General features: G+C 47.1%; 2 protein-coding genes across 2 annotated transcripts; both read right to left on the bottom strand.

Moving 5' to 3' along the window:
• Positions 1 to 228: 228 nt before the first annotated feature.
• Positions 229 to 2,778, bottom strand: LOC116019257 (small RNA-binding protein 11, chloroplastic-like). The gene is made up of 4 exons (XM_031259409.1): positions 2,632 to 2,778; positions 1,229 to 1,297; positions 1,032 to 1,138; positions 229 to 926 (listed from the first exon to the last, which is right to left on the bottom strand). The coding sequence occupies exons 1-4, from the start codon at positions 2,732 to 2,734 to the stop codon at positions 789 to 791; spliced, it is 417 nt and encodes a 138-aa protein (XP_031115269.1). The 5' UTR covers positions 2,735 to 2,778; the 3' UTR covers positions 229 to 788.
• A 1,840-nt stretch (positions 2,779 to 4,618) lies between these two features.
• On the bottom strand, positions 4,619 to 6,823 carry LOC116005171. The gene is made up of 6 exons (XM_031245462.1): positions 6,646 to 6,823; positions 6,404 to 6,598; positions 6,168 to 6,247; positions 5,881 to 5,931; positions 5,000 to 5,247; positions 4,619 to 4,901 (listed from the first exon to the last, which is right to left on the bottom strand). Exons 1-6 carry the CDS (start codon positions 6,821 to 6,823, stop codon positions 4,619 to 4,621), a joined length of 1,035 nt encoding a protein of 344 aa, XP_031101322.1.
• Between the last annotated feature and the right edge of the window lie 8,139 nt (positions 6,824 to 14,962).

The following is a 14,962-nucleotide window of genomic DNA, read 5'->3' as shown; positions in this document are numbered from 1 at the left end:
TTAATTACAAAATAATACAGAAATGTTTTTATTCAAGTTTTTGAACAAGTTTTTTACTAAAGTACAAAAAATATTAGTAGTTTCCATAGAAAGATTTGAAGATAGGCAAGATCTAATATGAACTTTAGCCAGGATCATCTACTTTAGATAATGCAAAGAGTAAAAGAATACAAACTATAGCCCATTATTACAGTAAAATCATGATATTTTGTAGATGGGAAAGCAAAATAAAGAATCAACTTATTTATTTATTTATTTTGGATGACGAAAGCAACACACAACTACTATCCAAGAGTGTGCATGGAAAAAACTCCACTCTTGTATAATAACCTACGAACCACACAGGAAAAGTAAACTGCACTACACAAAGAAGACCATGAGCAATGGCTCAACCAAGAGGTTATTGTCAAGAACCGAAATCAAGACCTTCAAGCACAAGAATCATGCTTCAGTCACTTGGTCAAACCTTTTGGGTAATAATCAATTTATTGTTAAGCTCCCAAGTCCTAGGCTTGAGTCCACTACTTGCTAGTGTAAGAAGTACAAAATAAAACTTTCAACAATATATTCTAACAAAACCACCAGGTACAGAAATGTTGTATTTGTTGGAATTCCTCAACAGGTAAGAGTTATTTTTGAATCACACCTTATAAACTGATGTAGTATGGCCAGTCTGTGGTCGCGGGCTGATACCTGAAGACCAAAAAAGCCTAATTCTTGATCGGCTAGGTTCCCCCGATTGATCAATATAAGGAACTGGAAAATAGGCGTGTGCTATATCAAGCAGTTTATCTGGGCATTTCGGTTCCTTCTTCAACGACACTCTGTTTTGGTGGCAATTCAGGAGGTCCTCTTGCTATTGGCATGCCACCACCAAAAGTCTTAGGTCTTGCATAGTCCACGAAGATAACACGTCCATTTAGAGGCTGTGTCATTTATGATGCAACGTTAGGCTGAAGAAATTCGAGCATGCATTGTTCTGTGTGTGGATCATGTATACACAAAATCTATATATATATATATGGGCATACCTTTCCATTCATTTCTTTGAGGGCCGTCTCTGCTTCATCTTGTGAAGCATAGGTGACAAATCCAAAACCCTTTGATTTGTCTGAGACTCTGTCAGTAACGACTTTAGCTGAAAACAAAACACATTTAAATTGTTTATACTCTATTTAGCTTAAAAGAATGATCAACAAATGTGTATCTTTGCCAGAACCGGAAGCACCTTCAATGACTTGGCCGAATTGAGAAAATGTCTCTGACAGACCCTTCTCTGTGGTGTAAAATGAAAGCCCTGAAATGAAGCACTCTTTAAAATTACTGTTTTACATTAACAATTCATTCACCATCCACAAGCAAAGATAAGGCTATAGGTATGTAAATGCACTACCACATATCCTGGCAGCATTTACCATGAATTTACACAAATAAGTACACAGTAATTCCTAAGAAGTTGGTCAAAGATTGCAAATATGTTCAGTTGATAGAAACATCAAACAGCAAAGAGAAAGTCAGAAAATTGAAAATGACTATCTCCAGCAAGAAAAGTACAAATCTCAAGTCCTCAACTTAGCAGCATATCTCATAACCAGAAAGCACAAATGGGTCTAAAATATTTTGAAGGGGTAAACTAGAAACATGGATCGGTTGGGAAAGATATGCTAGCTCAAGCCCTTGAGATTAACCCTAACTAAATTGAGGTTAAGGCTTAGTTTAGTTATACTTACAGATAAATTGGCTAAATAAGTTGAAATTAAGGCTGAGTTGAGTAATAGATCATTTCAATCGAGAAGGGAAATAATCAGATTTTTGCAAAACCAATGGTGGTTAGTTAAAAGCATCATATTGAAAATGAAAATATAGAACAAGATTGACACAAGGAACTTGTTTCCATCAGTAAAAGTGTAAATATATAATCGTCTGGGGACGTCTAGCGCCTAGGTGGTGCTTAGGCACCCAGTATATCGTCTTTACTTTTTTCACTCAGGATTAGAAGTTTAGACGGTTATAATCCTTCAAACTAGTCAACTGCATATGTTAAATAATTAGTTGGCTGGAGAAATATAGAAGAAAGTAGCCAAGCTAGTAAAAAAACCACTTGGCCGAGTTGGGCACCGACTCCGTCAAGTTAGGCGCCCAATTCGGCGCCTAAGGCGCATCAGTAGGTCGACTAAAAGTTGACTAGAACTGAAATAGCTTCGGCCTAGGGACACCTAGGCCAATTTTTACAACATTGGTAAAACCTCTTATGCTTTCTCTCAATGCAGCAGACCAACTTTAAAATGGAGCAAGGAGCGGGCTTAGAAAACATCCATCACACCGTCAATCCCGCAACAAGAATTTTTAACCTTCAGTACAAATTCAACTGTAAAGATAAAAAAAAAATTCTTGCTGTTTGTATTGCCCTGTTCAGTAATTCTTATTCGAATTCAGCCTTTTCTTATTAAAACAAGTAAAAACGCACAACCGAAATTTTGCTACCATCTGTTGTAACCAATTAGTGCATCATACTCCAACAAAATTCATACACCTTGGATTAGAATTGGTTATGGAGACAAGCAAAGAACCCAAATTTTCATCGACAGATACTCAATCCATGTAGAAGCCTGCTATTAGAGAGAGAGATACCTCCAACAAAGAGCTTGGAAGCGACGCCTCTTCGAGAAAGAAAGAAACAAGAGGGTCGCGCGATATGGGTTGTTATGTTCTGTAGCCTTCTCAGGGCAGCCATAGCTTCTCCCTCTGGTGTCCTGTTTCTTCTGAGGCTGAGACAGATTGACGCTTAGGGCATTTAAATTTTGAAAGGAAGGACTTAAAGATAATTGAGCTCACCTCATCTTGGGCCCAGTAATTGGGTTACCTATATTTTAATAGTGGGCTAAGACCATTGCATTGTTGTAACAGATCATTATTACATGGATCATAAGTACATTTTTAATAAACTAAAAGTAAATTATTTTTGTACATAAAGTATATTATTTTATATATACTATCAAATAATGTACTTTCAGTACAAAAATAATGTACTTTTAGCATAATCAAAATGTACCTTATATTCATGGTTCATCTTGTATTATGGATCCTGATCCAAAAATTATATGTCTACAATTGACAAATGAACATTTATGCCATAGACATGGATCTACATTGCAAGGTAGACACGGACCAAAATACACAATTTATATATTGAATGTTCACAATTTAAATTATGAATATTCAGTATGTAAATTGTGAACATTTAGTATATAAAATTGTAAACATTCAATATGTAAATTGTGAACATTCAGTATGTAAATTGTGAACATTTAATATATATAATTGTAAACATTCAGTATGTAAATTGTGAACATTTAGTATACAAAAATGGTGAGCATTAAGTATGTAAATTATGAACATTTAGTATATGAAAATTTGAACATCCAGTATGTAAATTGTGAACATTCAGTATATAAATTGTGTATTTTTGAACCCGGGTTCACCTTGGTCCACGTAATAATTTGCCTTGACATATTCTGTAATTGCAATTAATAGTTTATGTGCCTGTAAATAAATTGAAGTCACATAATATGTTAACTACATATACAGAATATATCAACTGCAAACACATAATCTAAAAGTTATTTTGGATCTGAGTTCACAATGCAAGGTAAATCATGGTCTATGGTATAATTTATCGTAACTATATTGCGAGATTTAGAATCAATTGTTATACCATGGATTAAGGTTCACATTGCATTGTGGACTTTGGTCCAAAACAACATTTAAATTATATATATGCAGTTGACATATTATGAACCATCAGTTAATAAATTATGAGTAAAGTTGTCATTTTAGTCCACTATCTATAGGAGTCCTGTTAATTGCAATCCACGACTTTCAACGAGCTCCGTTTTGGGAAGCCCTAAACTCTTGCCTCTCTACCTCTCTATATCTCTCTCGACTCCCCATTCTCCAGCGAGCAACAGACTCTTCCTCCTCCTCTCTTCTTTTCGTTGACGGCAGCAATGGCGAAAGGTTGGCGTGACGCGTAGGCAGCTCTAACGACCTCCCTTCTCAGCAAGCTTAGCAAACTGGCGTGGAGCAGTGAGCAGCGTCCTCTGTCCCAACAAAGGTAGAGCAGGCGGTGGCCTTTCTCTCTCGCCAACTTGAATTTTTGGCATAGCGACTCCGACGGTCTCTCTCAACCGCATATATATCTCTTAACCTCCCATATATATCTCTAACACTCCCCTTCAAGTTGAAGCATAAATATTGATCATCTTGTTACAAATATACTCAACTCTACTTCTACCCAGCCCTTTCGTATAGAAATCAGTCAGTTGATCAACACTCTGAACATGCATAGTTGAGATGATCCCTTGTTGCAGTTTCTCACGAACGAAATGGAAATCCACTTCAATATGCTTGGTCCGCTCGTGAAACACATGATTATTCGTGATATGTATTTGTCACAAAAAAACTTTATTGGTAACCTCACTCGTACACCAACTTCCTCAAGAATATTGAGCCATATCCCTATACTCTGACTCTACACTAAATCACGCTACAACATTTTGTTTCTTACTTTTTCATGCAACTAAATTACCTCCCACAAACACAGTACCCTGTCGTAGAGTCACTTGGTGACCCAACCCAATCTGCATCCGAGAACGCCTAAATGTCCATGTGTCCATGATCCGCATATAAATCTCTTTCGCCTCAACATTTTGTCAGTTTGTTTAGAAAACACATTATGATCACAGCCACTCCTATGCATGCCAAACTCAACAACTGCACTACTAAACCTTCCAAACCATGCCCGTGGAGACTGCTTTAGGTCATACAAGGACTTCTTCGATTCACATACCTTACCAGACTCCCCCTGAGCAATAAACCCATGAGGTTGCTCCATATAGCATCTTCAGTTAACTTTCCGTATAGAAAAACATTTTTCACATCTAATTGATAGAGAAGCCAATGATTAGTAGCAATTAACGAGATAAAAATATGAACTGACATTGACTTAGCCATTGGAGAAAATGTTTTTGTATAGTCAACACCATACGTCTGTGCATAGCCCTTAGCTACAAAGCGTGCTTTCAGCCAAGATATAGAACCATCAGGGTTTGTTTTGACCATATAAACCCACGCACACCCAATGGAAGTCTTACCATTCAGAAGATGAATAAGGTCCCACGTCTGGTTTTCCTTTAGGGCTGCCATTTCTTCCTCCATAGCTTTCTTCCATCTACACAGATTTTGGCCCTGAAGAACTATAGAATGAAGCCAATTGATTAGGTAACAAGCTGTATGTACGACATCCGACCAAACATTATAGAAACCTTCATTTGAAATATTAAGGTGCGGGTCACCTCCAACAGATGACGATTTTTTTGTCCTACCACACCATTCTGTTGAGGAGTATGGATAGAAGAGGTTTGGTGTATCATTTCATTCTGGGCTATATAGGACGAAAACCAATTTTGAAGATATTTTAATGCATTATCACTTCTCAAAATTTGGACAACCTTATTGAATTGGGTTTTAACCATGGTACAAAAATTGCAAAAAATATTAAACAACTCATTTCTCGATTTCGTAAGATATAGCCATGTATATATAGATAAATCATATACGAATGTAACAAAATATCTAAAACCACTTTTAGATGTCACATGACATGGACCCTAAACATCCGAATGAACTAATTGAAGCAAAGATTCTACCCTGTTATTAACTCTCAGAGGTTAGGGCACACAATAGTGTTTAACAAGCTGACAAGAATCGCATTGTAAAGTAGATAAAGACTCTAAACTATAACCTCTTCAACTTTGACAAGGATGGGTTACCATACCGACAATGCAACTGGAACGAAGATGTACTTCCCAAGAGACAGACCCGTTCAACCTCAGGAGACGAGAATTCAACTTGTTCCAACACATATGGATTCTGAAACAAACAATAACATAAAAAGAATGTGACGCAACAATTTAGAGCACGAATAATTTGGCTTATTGAGAGCAAATTAAATGGGAATTATGGAATGTATAACACAGACGATAACGGTAAAACATGAGCTGCACCAGCATCGCCTTTACCCATAACTAGAGTGGTTAAACCGTTTGCAAGGGTAACTCTAGTCGCACAACTAAATGGGAGGTATTTAGAAAACAGATTCATATTACCTGACATGTGATCACGAGCTCCAAAGCCAATGACCCACTAGTAGGAGGAAGAAGTAGAGGAGACACATACAGTAGGATTACTTGTACGGAAAAACATAGCAAAAGCCGAAGATAGAAGTTCTGGACTGGATAAATGTTGCGAGGAGGAAGACAACTTCATTTGATTAAACATGGCCAGTTCTTCATGAGACAGAACCACTACATTCCTTTCTGGTTTGGTAACTGCATTAGCAAACCTTTGTGGTCTAAAGGGCTTCGTACACTGGTTGCATAAATGACTGAGTTCTCCACAGTTGAAACAAACCCTTGGCCCTCGACCACATCCTCATCCTCACCCAAAACCACCACGTCCTCGAGAATGGACACCACCACCTCGTCCATAATTCTCATTGCCACTGGACACAAGAACTTTGTCTTCACCACTATTTCCCCTGTAACATAAAGGTAGTCCTTTCGGAAATTTCATCCGTAATATTACTGTGTGTTGAGGCATTCTGGACCATAGAAAATACTTGATCTAGTGTCTTCATCTCCTTATTCCCTAGCAATTGAGATCTAAGAGTATCATATTCCTTGCCTAGCCCAGAAATCCAACTAAAAACAAGCAACTGATCACGTTGTTTTTTCAGTGTCTTCACATTATTTGTTATGGTCATCGTAGTACATAAAGCTTCACTTGCATTCTTAAAGGCATAGTAATAATCCCTAATATCTTGTCCTTTTTTACTAGGACGATAAACATCTTGAGATAATTGATATAATTTTTTTTTAAAGTTTTTTGTCCCACTAAACCATTTATCTATCAACTCCCAAACTTCTTTCACGATGATTGTACAGTGTTGCATTGATAATATAATCTTCCTATCAATACAATTAATTAAACGGGACAAAAGAGCTTTATAATCATTTATCCACTCTGATAATGCTAAATACGGACACTAAGTGAAACCGGAAAATACGATCTCTTATTGCCTCAAGGATCCAAACCCGGTTACAAGTCAAGTAAGTGCTTAAAGGGCTCGGCGGGTCGGCAGTGGGCTTCCCTACTGTCCGAGCTCTTTCTAAGTCTTAGTCTAGAAAAGGCCAAAAGATCCTCTCTCCCCTCATAAATGCGCTATTTATAGGGGAGAAAAGTGCGGGTGCCGGACCTCCGGCATGGTGGGAACGTGGCGCACATGCGTCCGCCCCACCCCGCACCCATGCGGGAAAGAGCACGTGTCAGTCGTGGGCATGCCACGTTGTGGACGGGTCGGGGCACTGTTCGGCTCGTGACCTCCGAGCTGACCACTGTCATCCCGACCTTCCGGTCTCCCGACCGTAACCCCTTTCGACCGGGTCTAGAGTGTACCCGACCGGTCCTAGAGTATATTTACTATCATCTAGCCCCCTCACCCCAAGACGCGACGAGTACGAATGCGAGGGAGCGGTTTTGGGGTGAAAACTGACGTCGGGCCGACCATATGGCCGTTTCATCGTGACGGCTCTCTTGCGCGGGCGCACAGGAAACTCGATGGGGACTCATTCACGGCGGAGAATGCCTTTGGCGGGAAAAGTCTCGAAACCCGGACCGTTTTCCCGGGCGACGATTGGCCTTCCACGCTCCACGCCTATAAATAGCCGCTTGCTCCTTCGGTTCTCACTTCTCGCCACCACAGCTATCCGGAGATCAGAGCTTCCCGAGCGAAACAAGAGCAGCCGTTGTTTTCCGCCGCAAAGTCTTCACTTCCTTCCGCCGACTTACACTCGGTAAGCACTCTCTCCTTGCTCTTTTAGCAACATAAAACCCCTTAGTCTAGGTCGGCCCCCGCGTCCAATAGCTGAACCCCGATCCCTTCGCTTAAATAGGAATTAGGATGTCGGACTCAGATAGCCAGAACGTCTCTGGTTGGGACTACGACGAGGGCGACGAAGCGGGTTACGAGAGTGTCTCCCCTTCAACGGGAGGCTCCACCTTCGACCAAATCGACGAAGTAGAGCACGTTTCCGTCGACGCCGAGGAGAACGAGGGGCAGTTACAGACCGCAGCCTCTCCCGAGGACGTCAGCAGACCGAGCCGAGGCAAATCTCCGCGGAGGGTGGTCTCGGCACTTTTCCCACACCTCAGCCCCCGCACCGTGGAGGATGTGGCTACATCGTTACGCCGAGGGGGCGCTCCTCGAGAACTACGCGCTTCAAGGCGAGCTCCGGGCCTCGAGGTCTCATCCGGACCTCAAGCCCTCCCGGCTCCGGGCGAAGCAAGTTCGTCAGCGCCGAGTCTTCCTGAACCATCGACGTCAGCCCCAGAACCTTCCGAAGCCGAGCCAATGTCCGCCGAGCCTCCTTCCACTCGGAAGAAGATGCTGTTTTTGAACAGCGAGGTGGTCAAGCAGCAAAAGTGTCTGCTCACTCGCGCCGAAACCGACGAGATCCACGCACTGCTGCGTGGTCGGATCCCATACAAGGTCAGTCGGTCGCTCGGTAACGTAATCGATTGGCATGTCGACGACTGGCTTGGGATCCACCTAGACTCCCTAAAGGCGCCGCTGACCTTCCCCTTTTCTCCTTTCCTTCTCGCCTTTCTAAGGTATTACGAGGTCCTCCCTGGGCAGATCATCCCAAATGCCCATCGGATGATTGCGTGCTTTACTCAGATCTGCGCTCGGCACAAGCTAGTGTGCACCATGGAGTTGTTCAACTTCCTCTACGCCGTCAGGCCTCTTTCAGCGAAGCATGGCGGGGGTTATCTAATGCTCCAGTCTCGGGGGCACCACTGCACTCTCATCAACGTCCCCGATAGCAACAAGGGGTGGAAGAATCGGATACTCTCGGTCGAGTACAAGTGGAAGCTACCGGTCCCCCGAGTATGGTCCACGCATTTCACCGAGCACAACTTCCCCAAGCGGACCAGAGCTCTCACTGACGCGGCCGCGAAAATTTCCTCGGAGGTGTACGACTACCTCATCTTCCGCACCCCGGAGGGTTACAAGAACGCCAACCTCGAGCCCCCAGACTACGGCCGCGACGACAAGTATGAGCCGGTGTCGATCGCCATTCCAACCGCCCAAGGTTCGTCGGCCGAGCCGAGTCAAGGTCGACGGGATTACTTTCACCTGACTCTAACTCCTCCAGATTGGTTTTTAATTGCCCGGTCATCCGAGCTAACCCCTCTGTCACTTGTGCAGGTATGGCGCCCGACAAAGCATTCGTCGCCCCGGCCGCCGCCCCTCGCCCCAAAACCAAGGTAGCCCTGGGGGCGAAAAAGGCCGCCGCCAGGCCAGCCGCCGATCTCCCCGTCATCAACGTTCCTGATCCGGTTCCTACCGACACCTCGTCGGGTGGGGGCACAGCCCCCGATCTTCCGGTCGCTCACGGGCCAAGCCGGCGAGGGAAAGAAAAGCGCCAGGAGGTCGAGGTCGAGGAGGTTCTCACCTTAAAGTGCACCAAGCGCTCCTCCAGTACCCGACCTTCCGAGCTTCACGAAGGTCTGCGCGAGAGGGACGCGTTAGCCTCTACCCTCGTCGATCAGATCAGGGACAAGGTGCCCGGCATGGAGACCATCATGGGGTGGTCGTGCAATCGCCTCGGTGAGCAGATCGCCGAGGATATCCTCCGGGTAAGTTTTTGTTTATCGAAATGTTGTCAACCTCCTATCGGACGTAAGTATCAAACCTTCTTCGCTCTTTCAGCACACTCACACGACGACCAACCTCTTCTGTCGGGCTCGGGCCTTGGAAGGTATCCGAGAGAAAGAGGTCGTGCCCCTCCAGGAGTAGGTTACCGCGGCCGAAGAGAGGATCCAGGAGCTGGAGAAGGAGCGCACAGCCGCTGAGGATCGGGCCGAGAAGGCAGAGAAAGCCCTAGCCGAGGCCGAGAGACGAGCTGAGAAGGCGGAGCAGGCCGAGAAGGAGGCCATTGACAAGATGAAAGACGCCAGCAGTCTTGCTCGGTTCATATGCACCGATGAGGCCGTAGCCAAAGAGTTCCTCACCGCCTTTATCAACACGGAGGCGGGGACCAACTCACATGGGTCTACGGGCAATGAGCCTTTTCCTCGGGCTGCCGAGCCATATAGGAGCAGGTTCACACGGCCCTGACTGAGGGCCCCGAGGAGGCTGATCTCCCCGCAGTGCTGGCTCTGCTCCCCAGCGAAGTGGCTGACCCCGGCCCTAGGCCTTACTCCAAGCCAGGTCCTTCGGAATGAGTGGCCGGTGGGGGAACTATTTGCGACGTTTTGAACCGGCGGAGCTCGGCCCGCCCTTGTGCCGAGCACTTCGAACTCTTTTTTAAATTAATAAAATTTCGGTTTTGCTTCACTCAGTGGTTAATTTTATCTTAACCTTAAGTTCAAACAATCGGGCACCTTACTCCCGAGATGGGCACCTTGCTCCTATCGGCCTCAAAGGCCATGAGGTCGGCAGACCAACATAATCGGGCACCTCTCTCCCGAGATGGGCACCTTGCTCCCATCGGCCTCGAAGGCCATAAGGTCGGCAGACCAACATAATCGGGCACCTTGCTCCCGAGATGGGCACCTTGCTCCCATCGGCCTCGAAGGCCATAAGGTCGGCAGACCAACATAATCGGGCACCTTGCTCCCGAGATGGACACCTTGCTCCCATCGGCCTCGAAGGCCATAAGGTCGGCAGACCAACATAATCGGGCACCTTGCTCCCGAGATGGGCACCTTGCTCCCATTGGCCTCGAAGGCCATAAGGTCGGCAGACCAACATAATCGGGCACCTTGCTCCCGAGATGGGCACCTTGCTCCCATCGACCTCGAAGGCCATAAGGTCGGCAGACCAACATAATCGGGCACCCTCGAAGGCCATAAGGTCGGCAGACCAACATAATCGGGCACCTTACTCCCGAGATGGGCACCTTGCTCCCATCGGCTTCGAAGACCATAAGGTCGGCAGACCAACATGATCGGGCACCTTACTCCCGAGATGGGCACCTTGCTCCCATCGGCCTACTGATCCTTAGATCAAAGCAACGATGTCTAAAGAAACTGAGCTGAAGCTCTTCATTTAACCAACATAGACTCATTACATTAGGGGGGGAGGGGCTTCTTTGGGCCCGATTACATCATCCATCATCCTAATTAATGGTGAAAAAACACTAAATGTTCCGAGTTCCAAATCCGATCGACCGGCCTTCCCGTGGTGGTTTCCAACTTGTAGGTGCCAGGTCGGATTACGGCAGAGATGACATACGGCCCTTCCCAGGTCTGTGCGAACTTTCCGCCGTCATTTGGTCGGCTAGCTTTCCGCTCTCGGAGAACGTAATCTCCCACCTGGAAGTACCTTGGCCGAACTCGAAGGTCACGGGTCTGCTTTATCTTGCTCTGATACTCAACTATTCTCCGAGCCGCGACCTCTCTTCTTTCCTCCACGGCATCAAGCTCAGCGATCATCATTCGCTCGTTGTCAGCCTCATCGTAGCCGCGCTCTCGGGAAGTCGGGATCCAGGCTTCAATAGGCAGCCGTGCTTCAGCCCCGTACACCAGTGCAAAGGGGGTTTCCTTGGTGGCCTCCCGAGGAGTCGTCCGATACGCCCACAATACGTAAGGCAATTCATCTGCCCAACTTCGACCGGCATCAAACAACTTCTTCCTCAGTCCATCTAAGATCGTCCGGTTCGCGTTCTCGACCTGTCCATTCCCTTGGGGGTACGCCACAGATGATCGGATGGACTTCGTGCCGACCGTAGCTAGAAAGTTTTGAAAATATTGGCTCTCAAACTGCCTTCCATTATCCGTGATCAGGTGCACGGGAACTCCGAAGCGTGCGATGACGTTCCTCCATATAAAGCGCGCGCATTGTAGGGCTGTTTTGGTCGCCAAGGGTTCCGCCTCAATCCACTTCGAAAAGTAGTCGATAGCCACGATCACGAACTTCTTCCGACCTGCCAACATCGGGAACGGACCTATGATGTCCACCCCCCAGCGAGCGAATGGGATCGCCGTGCTGATCGGTTGGTAAAAGGTCGCTGGCCGACCGGGAGTCTTTGCGAATTTCTGACAAGGCTCGCACGCTCTGACAAGGCTTTCACAATCCAGTTGGATGGACGGCCAGTAGTATCCCATAACCATGATCCGGCGTGCGAGCGACCTGCCCCCTTGATGTGCCGAGCACAGGCCCGAGTGCAACTCCTTCATGACGATATCCGCTTCGAACGCGTTCAAGCACCTCATCAATGGGCCCCCATAGGATCGTCGATATAGACGGTCGTCCACGACCTGAAATCTGGGCGTTCGGAGCCGTACTTTGCCCTCTTCTTCAGGCATTTTCCCATCTTGGAGGTATTCTTTGAGGTGGGTAATCCATGGGTCCTGTTCCACCCCGACTGGCTCAACCTCAAGGGAATCGATGCATGGCGCAATCGCTTCCTCGATGTGAGCTATCTTTGATATATGCTCGGGGGCCTCGTGTACCAGTCGCGACAACATGTCTGCATCAGCGTTGTCCGACCTGGGAATGTGGGTGAGCTCGTGGGCGTCAAATTGTTGTAGGGCGGCCAGCACGCGATCTTTATAGATCATCAGCTTTTCTCCATTGGTGACGAACTCGCCGTTAACCTGCCCGACGACTAACGCAGAATCCGTTTTTAGCTCGGATGGTCTTCGCCCCTAGTTGTCTCGCCAACATCATGAGGATAGCCCCAATTGGCTGATCTGTTAACATGCTCGGAGATGGTCTGGATGGTCGGCTCGAACAGTGCTCTTGACGAGCATATCGTTGATGTAGGCTTCCATCGACCTTCCCAGCAATCCCCCGAACACCAAGTTGATCATCCGTTGGTATGTAGCCCCGGCGTTCCTTAGTCCGAACGGCATCACTCTGTAACAGTATAATCCATCCGGGGTCATAAATGATGTCTTCTCCTCATCGGCCTCGGACATCATGATATGATGATATCCTTTAAAAGCATCCATGAAGCTCATGAGTTCCGCTCCTGCCGTCTCGTTGACCATTTGGTGAATGCTGGGGAGCGGATGCTGGTCGAGGGGACAGGCGCGGTTGAGGTCGGTGTAGTCGATACACATCTGCCAGGCTGGGGGCTTGGGCACCAGGACTACGTTCGCGACCCACTCCGGGTACGTAACCTCTCGGATATGACCTGCCGAGAGCAAGGCCTTTACTTCCCCCTTGACGAACTCACGTCGGTCGACGGATAAGTGCCTCTGCTTTTGCTTAACAGGCTTAGAGGTCGGGCTTACAGACAACCGATGGCAAATGACATTTCGGTCGATTCCAGGCATGTCCTCTGGTCCCCAGGCGAAAATGTCGGCGTATTCTCGTAGCACGGCAAGGATCGATCGCCTGAGGTCGGGGTTAAGAGACGTTCCAATTTTGATGAATCGTTCAGGCCGATCTAACTCCAAGGGCACTTCTTCGACGGGCTCGGAGGGCCCAGGCTGCTCCTTTTTTTCCTCATCTTTCCGTCGGGCAATGGTGTTCACCCGAGACGTGCTCGCGGCCTGTTTCTCCACTGCCCGGACGTAGCACAGTCTTGCCGACCGTGGATCTCCCCGAACCGTTCCGACGCCTTCCGGGGTTGGGAACTTCATGCATAGGTGCGACATGGAGATAATGGCCTTCATTTGGGTTATTCCAGGTTGGCCCAAAATCACGTTGTGAACGCACGCCAGATTGACGACGATAAATTCCATTTCCACTTTCAGAATCTTGGGATAAACTCCGACTGCCACAGGTAGGACGACCATTCCCTCAGGGTGGATCATATCGCCCGTGAAACCCGACAGAGGGGTACAGACCGGCGTCAAGGCCGACTTCCCGATTTTCAGCTTGTTAAACGCCTCCAGATACAAGACATTCACGCTGCTGCCAGTGTCCACCATCACCCTTCGGACCTCTGCGCCGCAAATATCAACGGTAATAACCAACGCCTCAGCGGATTGGTCTCCGCCGAGGGGGAGGTCCCGGTCGGTGAAGGTTATTGGCTCGTCCTTCATTCTCTTCTCGGGTTGGTTGGAGCTGATCGAGCATACGGGCAAGTCCCTCGACCAAACTCGTCGACGGTCTGGATCATCACCCCGTTGTGGTCCGCCGAAGATAACGTGGATGATCTGTTTCGACCTGGAGGCAGGGTGGTCACGGTCGGGTTCCGGCTCCTTATCCTTCTTCCCTTTATCAGACTTCTTGAAATATTTCTTCCACCCCCGGCGTCGGTTCTTCTTCTTCTCAGCAGCAAACTGCGCTAGTTCTACTGAGCGCAAGAGGTCTTCAATCAGCCCTTTGAGGACATGGCACTCATTAGTTTCGTGCCCCCAGTTCCTGTGGTAGGCGCAGTATTTGTCTTTGTCGGGGCCATCTCGCGCCGGGGCCGGGAGTTGAATCATATTGCAGGACTGAGCGTACTCTAAGATCTCTCCGATCGGCCTCGATAGGGGAGTGTAGATCGGATTCCCATCCTGATCCTTCCTTCTGGGGTCGGGCTGTCGTCTCACATCTCTCCGACCTTGTCCTCCAGTTTCTAACAAGCGCTTAGCAGCGTTGGCTTCTTCCGCCACAGCGTGGTCGGCCATCCTCTTCAAGGCTTCTTGGTACGTATTCGGCTGGTGGAGAACGAGGTCCTGATATAAAGGCCCCGCTCGTAGCGCAGAGAGCAGTAAGTTGACCGCGGTGCGATCATCTACCGGCTCTATCTCCGCCACGGCGGCCTTCCACCTTTCGCTAAAAAGGGTCAAGGACTCGCCTTCTCGTTGCTTGGCCTTTTCCAATGAGGTGAAGTGTTTCTTGGCAGCCCGCGAGATTGCAAACCGGTGAATGAATTTCCTCGCAAGCTCGGCAAAA

This window comes from Ipomoea triloba, chromosome 1, assembly GCF_003576645.1.
Source record: "Ipomoea triloba cultivar NCNSP0323 chromosome 1, ASM357664v1".
In the NCBI taxonomy this organism is placed as follows: domain Eukaryota; kingdom Viridiplantae; phylum Streptophyta; class Magnoliopsida; order Solanales; family Convolvulaceae; genus Ipomoea; species Ipomoea triloba.
Note: the sequence above shows the minus strand (reverse complement) of the source record. Positions and strands in the feature narration are given on the sequence as shown.

Excerpts from the sequence above, each read along its gene's own strand:
- LOC116005171 (XM_031245462.1), bottom strand. The coding sequence starts at position 6,823 with ATGACCATAACAAATAATGTGAAGACACTGAAAAAACAACGTGATCAG. Across the intron at positions 5,932-6,167 it reads AGCTCGTGATCACATGTCAG|AATCCATATGTGTTGGAACA; the intron begins GTAATATGAATC and ends TGTTTGTTTCAG. Across the intron at positions 5,248-5,880 it reads CGTCTCCTGAGGTTGAACGG|GGCCAAAATCTGTGTAGATG; the intron begins GTCTGTCTCTTG and ends ATAGTTCTTCAG.
- LOC116019257 (XM_031259409.1), bottom strand. The coding sequence starts at position 2,734 with ATGGCTGCCCTGAGAAGGCTACAGAACATAACAACCCATATCGCGCGA. Across the intron at positions 1,298-2,631 it reads TTCCAAGCTCTTTGTTGGAG|GGCTTTCATTTTACACCACA; the intron begins GTATCTCTCTCT and ends GCTTCATTTCAG. Across the intron at positions 1,139-1,228 it reads ATTCGGCCAAGTCATTGAAG|CTAAAGTCGTTACTGACAGA; the intron begins GTGCTTCCGGTT and ends TTTTGTTTTCAG.